The sequence below is a fragment of the Balaenoptera musculus genome, chromosome 6 (assembly GCF_009873245.2).
Source record: "Balaenoptera musculus isolate JJ_BM4_2016_0621 chromosome 6, mBalMus1.pri.v3, whole genome shotgun sequence".
NCBI classification, from domain to species: domain Eukaryota; kingdom Metazoa; phylum Chordata; class Mammalia; order Artiodactyla; family Balaenopteridae; genus Balaenoptera; species Balaenoptera musculus.
The window spans coordinates 6,769,589-6,783,221 of record NC_045790.1 but is presented as its reverse complement, the minus strand read 5'-3'; the positions used below and the strand labels follow the sequence as shown (position 1 = coordinate 6,783,221).

General features: G+C 38.1%; 1 protein-coding gene across 2 annotated transcripts in view; it reads left to right on the top strand.

The window, feature by feature from the left end:
• The window catches only part of HPGD (15-hydroxyprostaglandin dehydrogenase), a 30,547-nt gene extending 16,971 nt beyond the window's left edge, over positions 1 to 13,576 (top strand). Inside the window, exons 5-7 of one of the 2 annotated variants that reach the window (XM_036856021.1) lie at positions 7,687 to 7,763; positions 10,684 to 10,847; positions 11,838 to 13,576. In XM_036856021.1, the coding sequence (XP_036711916.1) occupies positions 7,687 to 7,763; positions 10,684 to 10,847; positions 11,838 to 11,976 (380 nt within the window). In that variant the 3' untranslated portion in view covers positions 11,977 to 13,576. Of the gene's footprint in view, positions 1 to 4,992; positions 5,294 to 7,686; positions 7,764 to 10,683; positions 10,848 to 11,837 lie in introns of those variants that run through there. The other variant, XM_036856022.1, reaches the window with a different exon arrangement.
• The last annotated feature ends 57 nt before the right edge of the window (positions 13,577 to 13,633 follow it).

Below are 13,633 nucleotides of genomic sequence, written 5' to 3'. Positions count from 1 at the left end.
CATGATCTCTTGCACAGATCCAGTGGAATCATTTAGTGTCATAATGAAACCTCAAGTTGACACACTGGTTTCGGCAGAGAAGTTAATGAGTAATGACCGCTGACGCAGACCGAGTATCAGATGCAATTAATAAGTTTAACAAACAGAGGAGAGTGATTCCTCGGTGTATTGAGGGGAGGGTGTGCTTGTCCCTGGAAGCCCTGGAAGTTGTTCCAACCTCTCTTAACCACACAGATTCTTCTGTACGAGTTTTTGTCTATGAACATAATATATGAACCTGCACTCATTTTACCACATCCATCGTTAACTATCAAACAAGAAAAAGTTGAACCAGAGAGAAGAGTGAAGTCTGGTTTAAAGCAGATAAACAGCTCTGCTCCCATGAGACATCCCATAGGAGTCAGTTATGCTTCTTCTACACTTAGTGGGGAGGGAAGAGTAGTCGTCACAGGAAAAGGAGTCTGCCCACCAACCCTGCTCCCACCTGCTCAGCTACTGAGGTCTTGGGGTTTGCTATGCCTCAAAAATAAGTCACTCGGTAGCATTTTGTGAGTGACACCACGAAGGTCGTATCTGCTCTGAATTGAAAACATTAGAGTCTCAAGAAAATACTTGAAAATCTTAGAATTTGTTTAGCATGTCTTAAAAACCACCCCAGCGACATACTCACTTGAACTCTAAGTTGTATCTACAACAATGTAATTAGTTTGTGTTACAGTAGAAGTGCTAAAGTTACCACTTTAAATGACACATTCAAGTTAACCAAACATGTTAAACATGGACAGAAGGGAAATGGGGCTATGAAAGTAACTGGCAGAGTTTCCACCCCAAGAGCTATACGCCAGTGTCTCGTCAACATGGCAGCACTTGTTAGCGTGGCATAGGTGAAACAGAAGCCCAATGAGAGGTACAAGGCTGTAGAACTCACGTGGCCTCAAGAGCAGCCGGACTGGAATGTCACAGCAGACCAGAAATTTCAGGGAATCACGAGGTACAACCCTCTGCAACTATCTTTGCTTTAAAGAAGAGGGACTAACATATTTAGCAAGTGCCAAGTTCCAGGCGCTGTGATGAACTATTGGCTCTATGATATCACATTTAACTTTTACAAATCCCTGCAATAGAAGTCCGTTTAATTATCTCCAATTTATAGTGGAACAATTCCTCTCAAACAAGCTGCAGAACATGGGAAAGGTGGTGAGGATTAGCAGGAGGAATAAAAGCAACTTTATGTTGCTCTATTTTAGTGTATATCGTACAACGGCTGAATGTGCATTATCTGGATCTTAACTGGTCAGATGTCAATGGCTATGAGTACGTGGGCCACCTCCCTCGCTTAGTACCAGCGAAAGTCTTCGTGGTGTCTGTTTTGCTGTCTTATGGCTTAAAATTATTAAGAAGACACACACGAAAAGGAATCAGTAGGAAAGACTGAATATTTATAAATAGGCCTTTTGAGGAATGGATAAAAGATTTAGGGTTTCCTAGCCATAAAAACTATTAAGAAAATGACTAGTCTTCTAGAATTCAACATGAGAGACATTACCTACGGGCTTTGTTTAGAGGCAGATTCTGACTCAGTAAGTCTGGGGTGGATCCCACAATTCTGATGCTGGTCCTTGGCCCACACTTTGAGGAGCCAGCCTCTAGTTTGCACAGGGACATTCTTTGAGTGGCTGAGAAAGCTCATCTTGGTTTCCTCTGATCACAGCGTAGGGGATCACTGAACTTTTAGGAAGGGGGATTGTGATGGGACCTTAGGGACAACTTTCTGAGAATTAACAATCCCTGGAGAGTGCTGCTGGGGTTACCTTTCTGGAAAGATTTTTATCACAGAAGATGCAGTCGTTCTGTGGAAGTTTATGCCACTTTTTATGTCAGATCATACTTTAAGACATAATTTGTTAACGGCAAGCATGCGACTGAGGGGAAAAAAAGCAGCATCAGATAAGGTGTTCTGTTGTGTGGAAAAGCATCTAATAAGGAAGTCCACCAGTTACTTTGGTCCACTTTCTGCACAAACACAGATAAATGGATTCTCACCAGTTCTCTTTTCTTTCCTTATTAGAGAAGTGCTGGTTAACCACAGAAAGATGGGTAGACCGTTTCTTTTCTGATTGTAAAGAAAATGTGAGGAATTTCGATCCCTGCTTTTTAGCACAGCTGCTGAACTCAAGTTTATCATGCAAAGATCAGTATCCTTAGATTCTCAATTTCCTTTCCTAAGTTGAATTTCTTTAGCACTTCTGTATAGTCTATCTTACATAATTTCTATCCATTTAAAAGAAAATATGTTCAAGGATTCAGTACAACTGCCGTCTGAGTAGATTTCAGTTTTTTGCACAAAAACTTTTTGAGCGATTTACCTTCTGTGAAATGTAGATATTAAAGTTATCTTTTGTAAATACAGGTAGAAAGAATATTAAAGATAGAGGCACTAATGTGGAAAGGGAAATGATATTTTACTTTTCCAAATGACTTCTTTATTTGTTCTATAATTACATGTGTCATTTTCAGGTATTTAAAATTTTTTTTCATAATTATCCCATCAGTCGGTGCCATTTGGTGTTATTATCCTGAGTGGCTGTAGAAAATATTTCTCTGTTTCGTGGGTAGAATTTCTCCCTCTGTTGAGATTATTTTTCTTAATCTACAGTTAGGACGGACATAAACCTGCAACTAATTACGTGTTGTATTTTGGAGAGAGAGCCATTTCACAATTCTTTAAGTAAACTTGCAGAGTGCTGGGCCCAGAATAAATAAGTATTGAAAATCTATTCTTAACTTTTTAAATATAAGGCATCCATTTTTAAGCACAATTAAGGATTCCTCACAACATCAAACAAAATAACATTCTTTTAGAGACTGTTCTCTCATGGTCTCAGTCCTTTGTTGCGTTATTCTTAAATCCTTTAACATGAAGACAAAATAATTTTGCTGTGCATATGGGAATTAATTTGCAAGATTTTAAAAAATCCAAATTCATTCTAGCAACTGGGCCTGTAGCCACTATCCTGACAGAAGTCCCTGTGAAGTCAGATGGGGTGATCTGGATGGTCAGATATCAAAGTTCTACCCTACCCCTGCGCCAGGGGCTCTCAATAGAGCAGATTTAAAATACTACGTCAATATCCTTTGTATTTAAAGTTACTAAATACATAGTTCTTAAATGAATGCACTTCTGTAATACTTTTGAATTAGGATTAGCAAGACTCCACGGTTTGCCAAGGTTCAGAAACCAAACCCAGTTAGGATGCTGTACCAGATTTGTGGCATTTTAGTGCAAAAGATACATTTTCATAAAAAGGTACAATGTGGATAAACAGGTAAATAAAACAATAAACAAGACTTGAGATGTTTCATCTTTAGGAAAAATGATTACATTTATATAAAGATAATAGCAAACGGTAATGCTTATTATGTGTCAGGCACAGTTTTAAGTATTTTATGTAAATTAGCTCATTCAGGACTCACAATAGCTACTATTACTACTCTATTTCACAGGGGAAAAACACCATGGTACGCAGCAGTAACCCCTCCAAAGGTAACAGAGCTCACTGTGGTGGATTCAGGATTTGAGATCAGCTAGTCTGGCACCCCAAATCCAGACTACTGTGCTATAATCTGTCTCGACCAATTCAATTAAAAGGACATTTTTAAATGGTTAAGTAGTATAGGAAATAACATTCTGGTCAAATGGTGATCCTCCCCTTGGTTTTATACATTTCAACTAACTATTTAAAACATGCTTTCATTATATTTGGCGCTTACTTGGTACCAAACACATATTTCTAAAATGAATTCACTCCTATAAAACCTTTTGAATTAGCACACACTGTATTTTAAGGGAAGAAGACTAAATTTCCCATCTCAAGACAGAGTAAAAGATCTTGGCTGGACATCTGGAATTTAAATTTGAAAATTATGTGTGTTTGTGTGTGTGTGTGTGAGAGAGAGAATGAGAATGAAAGAGACATGGAGGGAATGAATTTCATCCACAGGAGTGGATAAGGTCACCTAAGGAAAGAGTGTGCATAGAAAAGCAGAGAGGACCAGGACCAGCTCTCGGGTCCCCCGGCCTATTTCTGGGTCTGGTCAAGGAGGAGCAGCCCGCAGAGGACGTGGAGGAGGACCTGCTGGTGAGTGTGAGGTGGAAGGACACCAGCGTACGGAGGGAAGTGCTGCAAGGAGAGCGTAATTCACTGTGTTGGTTGCTACTGAGCAAGGTATCAAGCACGATGAAGACCTGGCCTTAGCAGACGTCCGTCACTGGCAACCGCCACAACATCTGTTGGACTGGACTGGTCAGAGGAAAGCCTGGTTAGGGTGAGCTGTGCAGCAGTGGAGAGGCAGCTGGAGAAGGAGGTGAAACCAAGAGGGCTACTATTTTTAGATGAGTGATTTTGAGACGTTCGTATCTCAAAGAAAAGCCATTTCTCTTTTGATTCTGCACGTGATACAAGTAACCACTCTAGGCTTCTTAAAATATTCCTGTCTTTAATTTCTGTGACACGATGCTTAGCTTGTTTTCTTCCTACCTCCACTGGTTCAGCCTTCTCAGTCTCTTGCTCCGTCATCCTCCTCTACCATGGAGGGCTGCCAGGTATAGTTGTGCAGGTTGTAAACTGCAGGAACTCTGTGGGGCACAATCTCCACAAACTACCATGTGAGTGGTGTCCCCAGAGTCATGTCAGACACACCCTGAACAATTCTCTGAGCTGACCCTTATTACTAGCCTCAGAACAGGTTTTTATTTGAAGCACATGGAAACATTGTATGTTGGTGCTGCAGGTCTAAGGTTGGTAACAGAGGTATGGCTAAACAATGCGATACTGAAGTTGACCACAACAGCAGTAATGTTATACTTGGAAGGGAGAAAAGGATCGTGAGACCCAATAGAAAATGTTGGATTTCTGAAACATTTCCACCCCAACTAAAATCACTGTCAAAAAGAAAAGCCTTAAAAAAAACACCTTTTCTCTCTCCCTTCAGCCGCCCTTTTCAAAGCAGCAAACTGAGGGAGAGAGAGCAAACTTCTACATTGAAAGTCAGTTGGCAAGTTAGGGACAAAGCCCCACACATCTTTACCTGTTTGAACCGTAAGGAGCCACAGTTAAAATCTACATGTACTGGGGAGATAAAGAAAAACTCTCTACTTAACTAAACTAACTACAACTTGCCTAAATAAAATAATTGAAAAATAGAATTCTCTTTTTTTTATAAGGCCTCAAAACTGAATATATCTATCAAAAGAGCAATGTATATGCAATTGATAGGTATATCCTTATGGTGTAATACCATTCACTCAGAAAAAAAAAAAAGGAAGAAAGAGGAAAAAAAAAAAGGAAGAAAGAGAAATGAGCTATTGATACACATTACAACATGGATGAATCCCATAAGAATTATCCCGAGTGAAAGAAGTCAGACAGAAAAGTTTACACTGTATGATTACATGTATATAAACTTCTAGAAGTGGCAAACTAATCTATAGTGACACAAAACAGATCAGTGGTTGCTTAGGGGGAGGGGAAAGGCAGAAGGACAGGATGACAGGGCACGAGGAAACTTTCAGGGGATGGCTGTGTTCATATCTTGATTGTGGTCGTGGTTTTGTGGGTGTAGACCTATGTCAAAACCTATCAAACCACACACTTTAAATATATGCAGTTTATTGTATGCCAGTTATACCAAAAAGCTGTAAAAATATCTTAAAAGGATGCTTGATTTCTGAATGTCTGACATGGATCTATGCCGCCTCTGATCTCATGCCAGAGAGTGAAAGCAATGCAAGAGGAAACATTCTGCAGGATTGCAGTGAAAATGTCATTGGAGTGCCACGAGAGTCATAAAACCAAGTGCCACTTTAAAAATGCAAACAAATTCTAATTGCATCTGCAATTCTACCTTTAAAGGAAAGTATGTGTTTTGCAGCTGGCTTCTTAGACAGAACCAACACAACAGTATTTGCTCTCTTTTGCTGCTGTGACACTTTGAACCAGTTTGGGTTCGGAAGCTCAGTGCCTGCACATACATAACAGAAATTCATTCTCATTCATCTTTGACATCCTTGCGTTTTTTGTGGCTGTCAACAGTTCATCTCTGACTCAGGTTCACTCTGCATTTCCTGCTGCCCGTGAATGCCACCTACAGCCACTACCTTGGTCTCATAAACATTGAAGGAGCGGGTAGAACAGTGACCTACTTACAAGAACAAGAAGCAGCAACGCCTGGCTGCACCTGTTTATTCTGTTTATCTTGATCTCCTAATACACCTGTTCACCCTGTGGAGGCATCATGAGTTCTTGTTGACTGACACTGACAAACTTAATTAACTTACACATGTTACTGAACCGAAAAAAAACAAAACAAACAAAAAGAGAACCACGTTACATACTTTGAGATCATTGGGAGGACGCACTCTGTGTGATCTACCATCTCCAGGGATTTAAACTGCTCTTGAGCAAACGTACTTCATAAATTGAGACCTGGCAGGCACCCAGGGAGTGGTTAAGGTCCGCCTTTATTACTGCACTTTGGTACAACACGCTTTCCAGCAGTGGGGTTCTGGGACTAGTTAGCTGAGTGGAGATGACCACGTCTCAGCAGAATCATTTAGTAGTATCATGACATTTGACATTAATAACATTAAAGTAATCAGGGATCGCTCTTCCTTGGAGAAATCACAAATTTTAAAAATGGTAGAACGCGTTAACTCAAGAAATCAGTTAAAAGCCAAGATGTACAAATGGCTCTAGTTAAAAGTTTCACTGTTGATTGAGATAGAGAATTGACCATTATGAGAAATAAGCTTGACAGTGATGATAACTACAGCAAAATCAGTTTTTCTTGTTTTGTTTCTTCTGGTAGCGGGGAGGGGGTAACGGGCTGGGAGATAGGGGAGAAAAGATGCCGTACCTGCTGCAGTACCACTTTTTCGCCACACCATGGATTTAATCGTATTTTTGAGCAGTTACTATTGTGTGTAAATGGAAAATTAAGCCAATTCTAAAGCTGCTTGAATTCTGTTGCTGAGTACATAATTATGAAAGGAAATAAAATAGGATCAAACATTTTATTTCTGGTTTTCTTTTCCTAAGTCATGGGATGAGAAGATCTAGGCATCTGCTACAGATCAGAATCAAAAGAAGTTAACTTTTAATTTTCTTAAACACTTAGCGGCATTGTTCAGTGCAATTCGTGACAGGGAAATGCTTACCAACTTATAATGAAGACAAATAATGCTCTCCAGATCCCGCTTAAGCAGTTTAAACTCCTTCAGCCATTTGGAAGCCTTAAAAAATAAAGAATATACACTTTTTAAAAATCCAGACATAAAAACTGAAAATTAGGTAGTAACTTACTGGATTTCAAGATGATTCTTTCGGTGTTTTAGATAACAGTGACTTCTCTTGACTTCATCAGGGAAGCAGAAAAACTTATGTACCACTCTTGGCTACATCCCTAGGCGGTAGCTTACTGACCATAAATTTTGGACAGTATAGTAGAGGTTATAGGAGGAATAAACTATGCCTGGACTAGTGAGTTTTACAAAGTGATTACCTTAGTGTATTTTCTAGATTAATCTTAAAATGGAACAGGCACAAATTATTCATTTTCATAGCAAGTATTGGGGTTTGTCTGCTTATTTTTTTAATAAAAGTGTTTTTGTTTATTTGTTTGTCTCAGGGCTGATGCCTGTTGCACAACAGCCTGTTTATTGTGCTTCCAAACATGGCATAATTGGATTTACACGCTCGGCAGCGGTAAGGATACAATGACCGCAGCGTCTCTTTTTCTCTTTTCTGTGCATATGTGATGCATGAGTTCTATGAAGTAGAGGGCAACAGAGTCAGAATTCAATACATCTGGATTAAAGATAGAAAAATAAGTTCTACTTCAGTATTTATTATTAAAAATAGTTTTCAGATCATGTAGAGGACCAAATATAGAAAAGATTATTTTATTTTAACATGAAATTAGCCATTTTATTTACTTATTTATTTATTTATTTATTTATTGGCCTCACCACACGGCATGTGGGATCCTAGTTCCCGACCAGGGATCCAACCCGTGCCCCCTGCACTGCAAGCACAGATCTTAACCACTGGACCGCCAGGGAAGTCCCTAGAATAGATAATTTTAAAATGAAGTAGATTCTAAACACAGGTTACTGAAAAATATCCTTAAGGGTAAAAAATGGGAAGATATTCCTTATTTTTTTTTTTTTTTTGAAATTGACTCCAAATTTAAAAATCATTGACTTAAGACTTCCTTAAACGGAACATGCAGTATGCCCCAGGTGTTACTTGTCCCTGAAGATATGGTAAAAACGAGTGAGAGTGTGGAGAATGGAAGGAGGGGCGTGGCCAGCGTTTACCTGATAGGGTTGCCAAGGATGCTGTCTCCTTGGAGACCTAGGGTGAAAGTGTACAGAGCTTAGACGACTATTTTAGAACTAACTGACCACACGCATTGATAGCATGAAGTGCCTTTTTATAATAAATGAAAAACCAAAAAAGGCAGCTTGAATGGAGCCTGATGAGCAAGGGGAAAGTAGCATGGTGATCGACTGGAGATGTAAGCAGAAGCCAGACGAAAGGCGGCTTATGAGTCACGGTCATGAGCTTGGATTTTATTCTTTTTTTTTTTAAATTTATTTATTTTTGCTGTGTTGGGTCTTCGTGTCTGTGCGAGGGCTTTCTCTAGTTGCGGCAAGTGGGGGCCGCTCTTCATCGCGGTGCGCGGGCCTCTCACTATCGCGGCCTCTCTTGTTGCGGAGCACAGGCTCCAGACGCGCAGGCTCAGTAGTTGTGGCTCATGGGCCTAGTTGCTCCGCGGCATGTGGGATCTTCCCAGACCAGGGCTCGAACCCGTGTGCCCTGCATTGGCAGGCAGATTCTCAACCACTGCGCCACCAGGGAAGCCCTGGATTTTATTCTAAATGCAGCCGTCAATGGGTCTTTTCTGCACAGGAGTGACAAGATTATATTTCCATTTGAAGAAGACCATTCTAGCTGCTCTTTAGAGAATGTATGGGAATTCCCTGGCAGTCCGGTGGTTAGGACTCTCACTGTCAAGGGCCTGGGTTCAATCCCTGGTCGGGGAACTAAGATCCTGCAAGCTGCGTGGCATGGCAAAAAAAAAAACAAAATAAGACAAAAAAAGAGAGATTCAGAAAGAATGTATGAGAGAGGACAAGTGCAGAAAAGGAAAGAGCAGTTGGGAGACCTCTACAGGGGTTAGTCTAGGTGAAATGGAGAGAGGGGCCAGACGAACAGGAAATCATTGGTAACAAGAAACGCTAGGGATAGAGAAAGCAGATGGTGAACGGTAAATGTTCAGTCAAAAAGGAAGATTGGCAGCTCTCACACTCTTAATTGAAATTGCTTGGAAATTTTAATTTAATTTGCAAAGACTTAATCTTTAATTCAACTTTTAATGAACACATAACACTACTACAAGCAAAGTAAATCAAAGCGAAGACCAGACCTGTTGCATTTACAGTTATAAGACTGGACACCTGTACAGTTGATGCTCATTATTTGTTAGTTACGTTCTATAAATTCACTTGCAAACACTGAATTAGAGGGTACTAAACTGTTGCTCATAGGGGAAATTCAGGGTTAAGTTCCTGTGAACCTCTGGCTACAACATTTTGAATAACTAATCAACACATAGCCTAGTTTTATGTATATTTCTGTTTAAAGACACCTTATTTAATATGCATCGTGTTTAATATGTATTGTATTAGCATGGCCAACAGCATTTATACCTCATGCCTGAAGGAAGCTCCTCTAACGTGTATTTTATCCATAGGCACATTGCAGCCTTCTTGCACTTAGAAATACTAAACAGCACTTCAGCACTATGCCTTGAAGACATTTCAGATAGCAAAATCACCAACACAAGCACAAAGATGAGAAAAGCATGGGCAAGTACCGCGAAAAGGACACTTGTTCATGGTGTAAGAGCTGAAACAAGAAAGCAGAGCATCGTTTTATTTGACCTTAGTCCACATCGGGCAACTCAAATTTCTTATTACTCTGTGCTTGTCCACAGAGAACCTTGAAAGCACCACAAATATTGATTAGGGGGGTTATGAATAAATTTTAGCAAGAAAGCAAATGGAATCCACAAATAATTGACTTACATTTTGTTTTATAAATAGTTCAAATAAAAGCCAAAGAAGGTTAGTCTAAAAATAATTAAAATTGTCTTCCAGATAGTACAAATTACTGAGTGTCTTTAGAATCAATCAAAGTCCTAAAATTTTCCACTAACAGTATTCTTTAAGTAAGTATTCTCTTTAATACAACCTCAATTTCAAAGAAAACTTGGGATATCATTTCTAAGCCTCAGCTTATTACCTTTAGCTGCCTGCAGTGTTCAGTAGATAAGAGCGCTTTAGATAATCAAGTATTTTCAGGAGCTGCCCAGTAATATTGATTTTTTTAAAAAAGTAATTAGGTGAGGCTTGCAAGAATTAGTTCAGCACTTTAGTTATGTATTCTTTTACTTTCTGCCACCAGTCAGCCTTAACCATTGTCATCGTTATATAGCTAGAAGGATAGCTGTCTAGTACTTTTCACATCCGTCTTTTAACTAGCTTTAATTATCAGTTTATCCTATGTTATACATTTACAAAACTCCTGAAATCTGCAACCTTCTACTTCCCATTGGCAGATGGCTGCTAATCTCATGGACAGTGGTGTGAGGCTGAATGCCATTTGCCCAGGCTTTGTTAACACACCCATCCTCAAATCCATCGAGAAAGAAGAGAACATGGGACAATATATAGAATACACAGATCATATCAAGGATATGATGAAATACTATGGAATTTTGGAGTAAGTAAAACTATACCTATCTTCCTTTATACAATGGAGCAAAGTGCTACCTAGACATAAGCAATCAAAAGGAAAAAAATTAGCTTTTAAATTTGAGAAACTCATGCAAGCTTCAAAGTTTTGGTTTGACAAAATCTCTGAAAAAAAATTCTTCTTCTGGGTTTCTGAATAGAATATGTTGACACAGCATGAATTTTGCTTTTAGGTATAAAGAATGCATCATTAATACCTTCAACCATAATCAGATACTTTTTTTAAAAGGTGATGTTTAGTTGTCTTTGGAAGCAATGATACCTTATCTGCCTAAATTCCAAGCAATATTCATACATACCCTTTGTGAAATTAAATATGCCCCCCGACTTCAACCACTTTCCTAAGAAACAACTGATCAACACACATGTTTGGGGAACCCTGTCTGAGTTAGAGCACTTGGCGTCTCACAGGACGGAGTCATCTGGGTCTAATCCTGACTCCACCACACCCACCATGAACTTATCCATCAACCTCTACTTACCTTGATTTTCTTGCATGTAAAATGGGGATAATACTAAAACAAACTTAGGGGACTTTGGAAAGTCCACAAATAAGTTGATATATGTAAGGTACTTAAAACAGTAGCAGATAAATAATAGACGTTCAATAAATGTTAGCTACAATTCTTCAAATTTCTACTCTAATAAACATTTCTATCTGATAAGTCTAAATTCTACTGATAGGTTAAAGATGGAAAAATAATCATTTACTCAATGTAAATAATAAATATAAATTTATGAATCCTTGCTATAAAATAACAGAAGGGTGGGTGTGGAAATCTACCACTAAATTTATAATTTAGTTACCTAATTGAATAAAAAACAAAGGTAGCAATAGCTGCACGATATACATTTCCCTATTACATGTTAAAGGTGATAGATACTTCAAAAATAAGACGATGTGATAATTATGCCTCATTCTTTAATTTTAAAACCCTGATGTTTCCTTTATTTTTAGCCCATCAATGATTGCCAATGGATTAATAACACTCATTGAAGACGACACTTTGAATGGGGCTATAATGAAGATCACAACTTCTAAGGGAATTCATTTTCAAGATTATGATACAACCCCATTTCACACGAAAGCTCAGTGAACATCTTATATGTCAGCTTTAACTGAAAATAAGCACAAATGACTTAGACCACATCTTCATTTGAAGACAGCTTTTTAAATGAAATGTTATCATTTGAAGCTTTCCTTTCATGCATGTGATGTTCATTTTTTCTAAATGATTAGCTAAGTATATAGATTTAAAAAATGAGGAACTATCAAAAATATGACATGGACCAAAGCTAGGTTTTGATCTCTATAGTCTAAGTAATGATTAAAACAAAGGATATTCCAGGAATATTCTGCCTTGCAGAGAATATATTTAAATTTGTGATTCATAAATGTTAATGTTTTTCAGAACGTCATTTTAAAGGAGATACTTGAATTGTTATTTATATCAAACCAGATGTGAAAAACTCATTTTGTTTCCATGTTCGCACTTTAAAAGAAGGAAGCTACCTACAATGGCAAATATTTAGTAACAATAACTTTTACTTGTATACCATCTTTCAGCTGAATATTTCAGCTCTTTGAGGATGTGGCACCTTTGGGGGCCCGTAGGTAAGGAATAAATTACAGTGTGAATATATCCTAAATGAAAAATCTAATGTATGGAAAAGTGACAGAAATTAACTGGCTGAGATGTTAATTCACAGTTCAGCCTCCCATCTGGGGAAAACATTTCTTTCCTCTTTGCTTACCTTAAGAATTTTGACTACAAAAATCTCAGGAATGAAACTTTTAATAGTTATAGCAAAAAGGATAGTTAGTGCTCCTAAAACATGCTTATTAAGAAAAAAATACAAATGTAATTTTTTTCAGATTACTTTTGTTTACTTGTACCAATTTCAAAAATGCCTACTTTTCAATAAAACTTTTTTTTTCTAATCTTCAGAAGTTACTTAGTGTTCTATGTATAGCTACTGAGAGGAAGAAACCAATTTTGTCAACACCTCAACTGAAGATGCTCTTGTGTTTTCAAAGCAGTAATAACAAGAGGTAAAAATAGGTGTGATTTTTTGCCGTTTTCCCTGTCAGGTATTTTAAGATAGGATCATTAAATGCACCTGCTTTGGGTAACACTATTTGCAAGCAATAATTAATGCTAATAATAGTGAAAGCACAAGATTTCCAAATCAATCATTTCTTCATAGAAATATTGTAGAAGTAACACATTCTGCCTGCTAACTCCAAAGCTCCCAGGTGGGAGCAAAATCCATCCATGCGAGATTAATAAGGATTTCCTAGAGATATTGGCAGGTTGTCAGATCTTGCTCTGTTTTAATTCTGCCACAGAGAACTGTTGCCTTCACTTTTAAGGAGTGCGTTGAATATGAGTAACTGTTGTCTAGATGTCCACATAACGTCTTTGAAAAACACCAAGTAGTGGACATCAGTGAACATCTAAGAGAAGTTGTATAATTAGGCACAAACTTGTTCATACCTTGTGGCAGTAACTAACCAGTCGATGATATAGGTATGAGGAATATCATTTATCATCTCAACTCTTTTTTCCACGGTAATGTTCAAAGCTATAGCTTAAACTTTTCATTTGCGGATAAGTCTTTGCACTGGCGGCCTTCAATATACTTTGTGCTTTGAATTATTGTTTTTAAATCAATAAACTATGCAGACATTTAAAACCACATACTGAGTAGAACTGAAAAAAAAATATGCATTATATTTTTAAAAGTTATTTT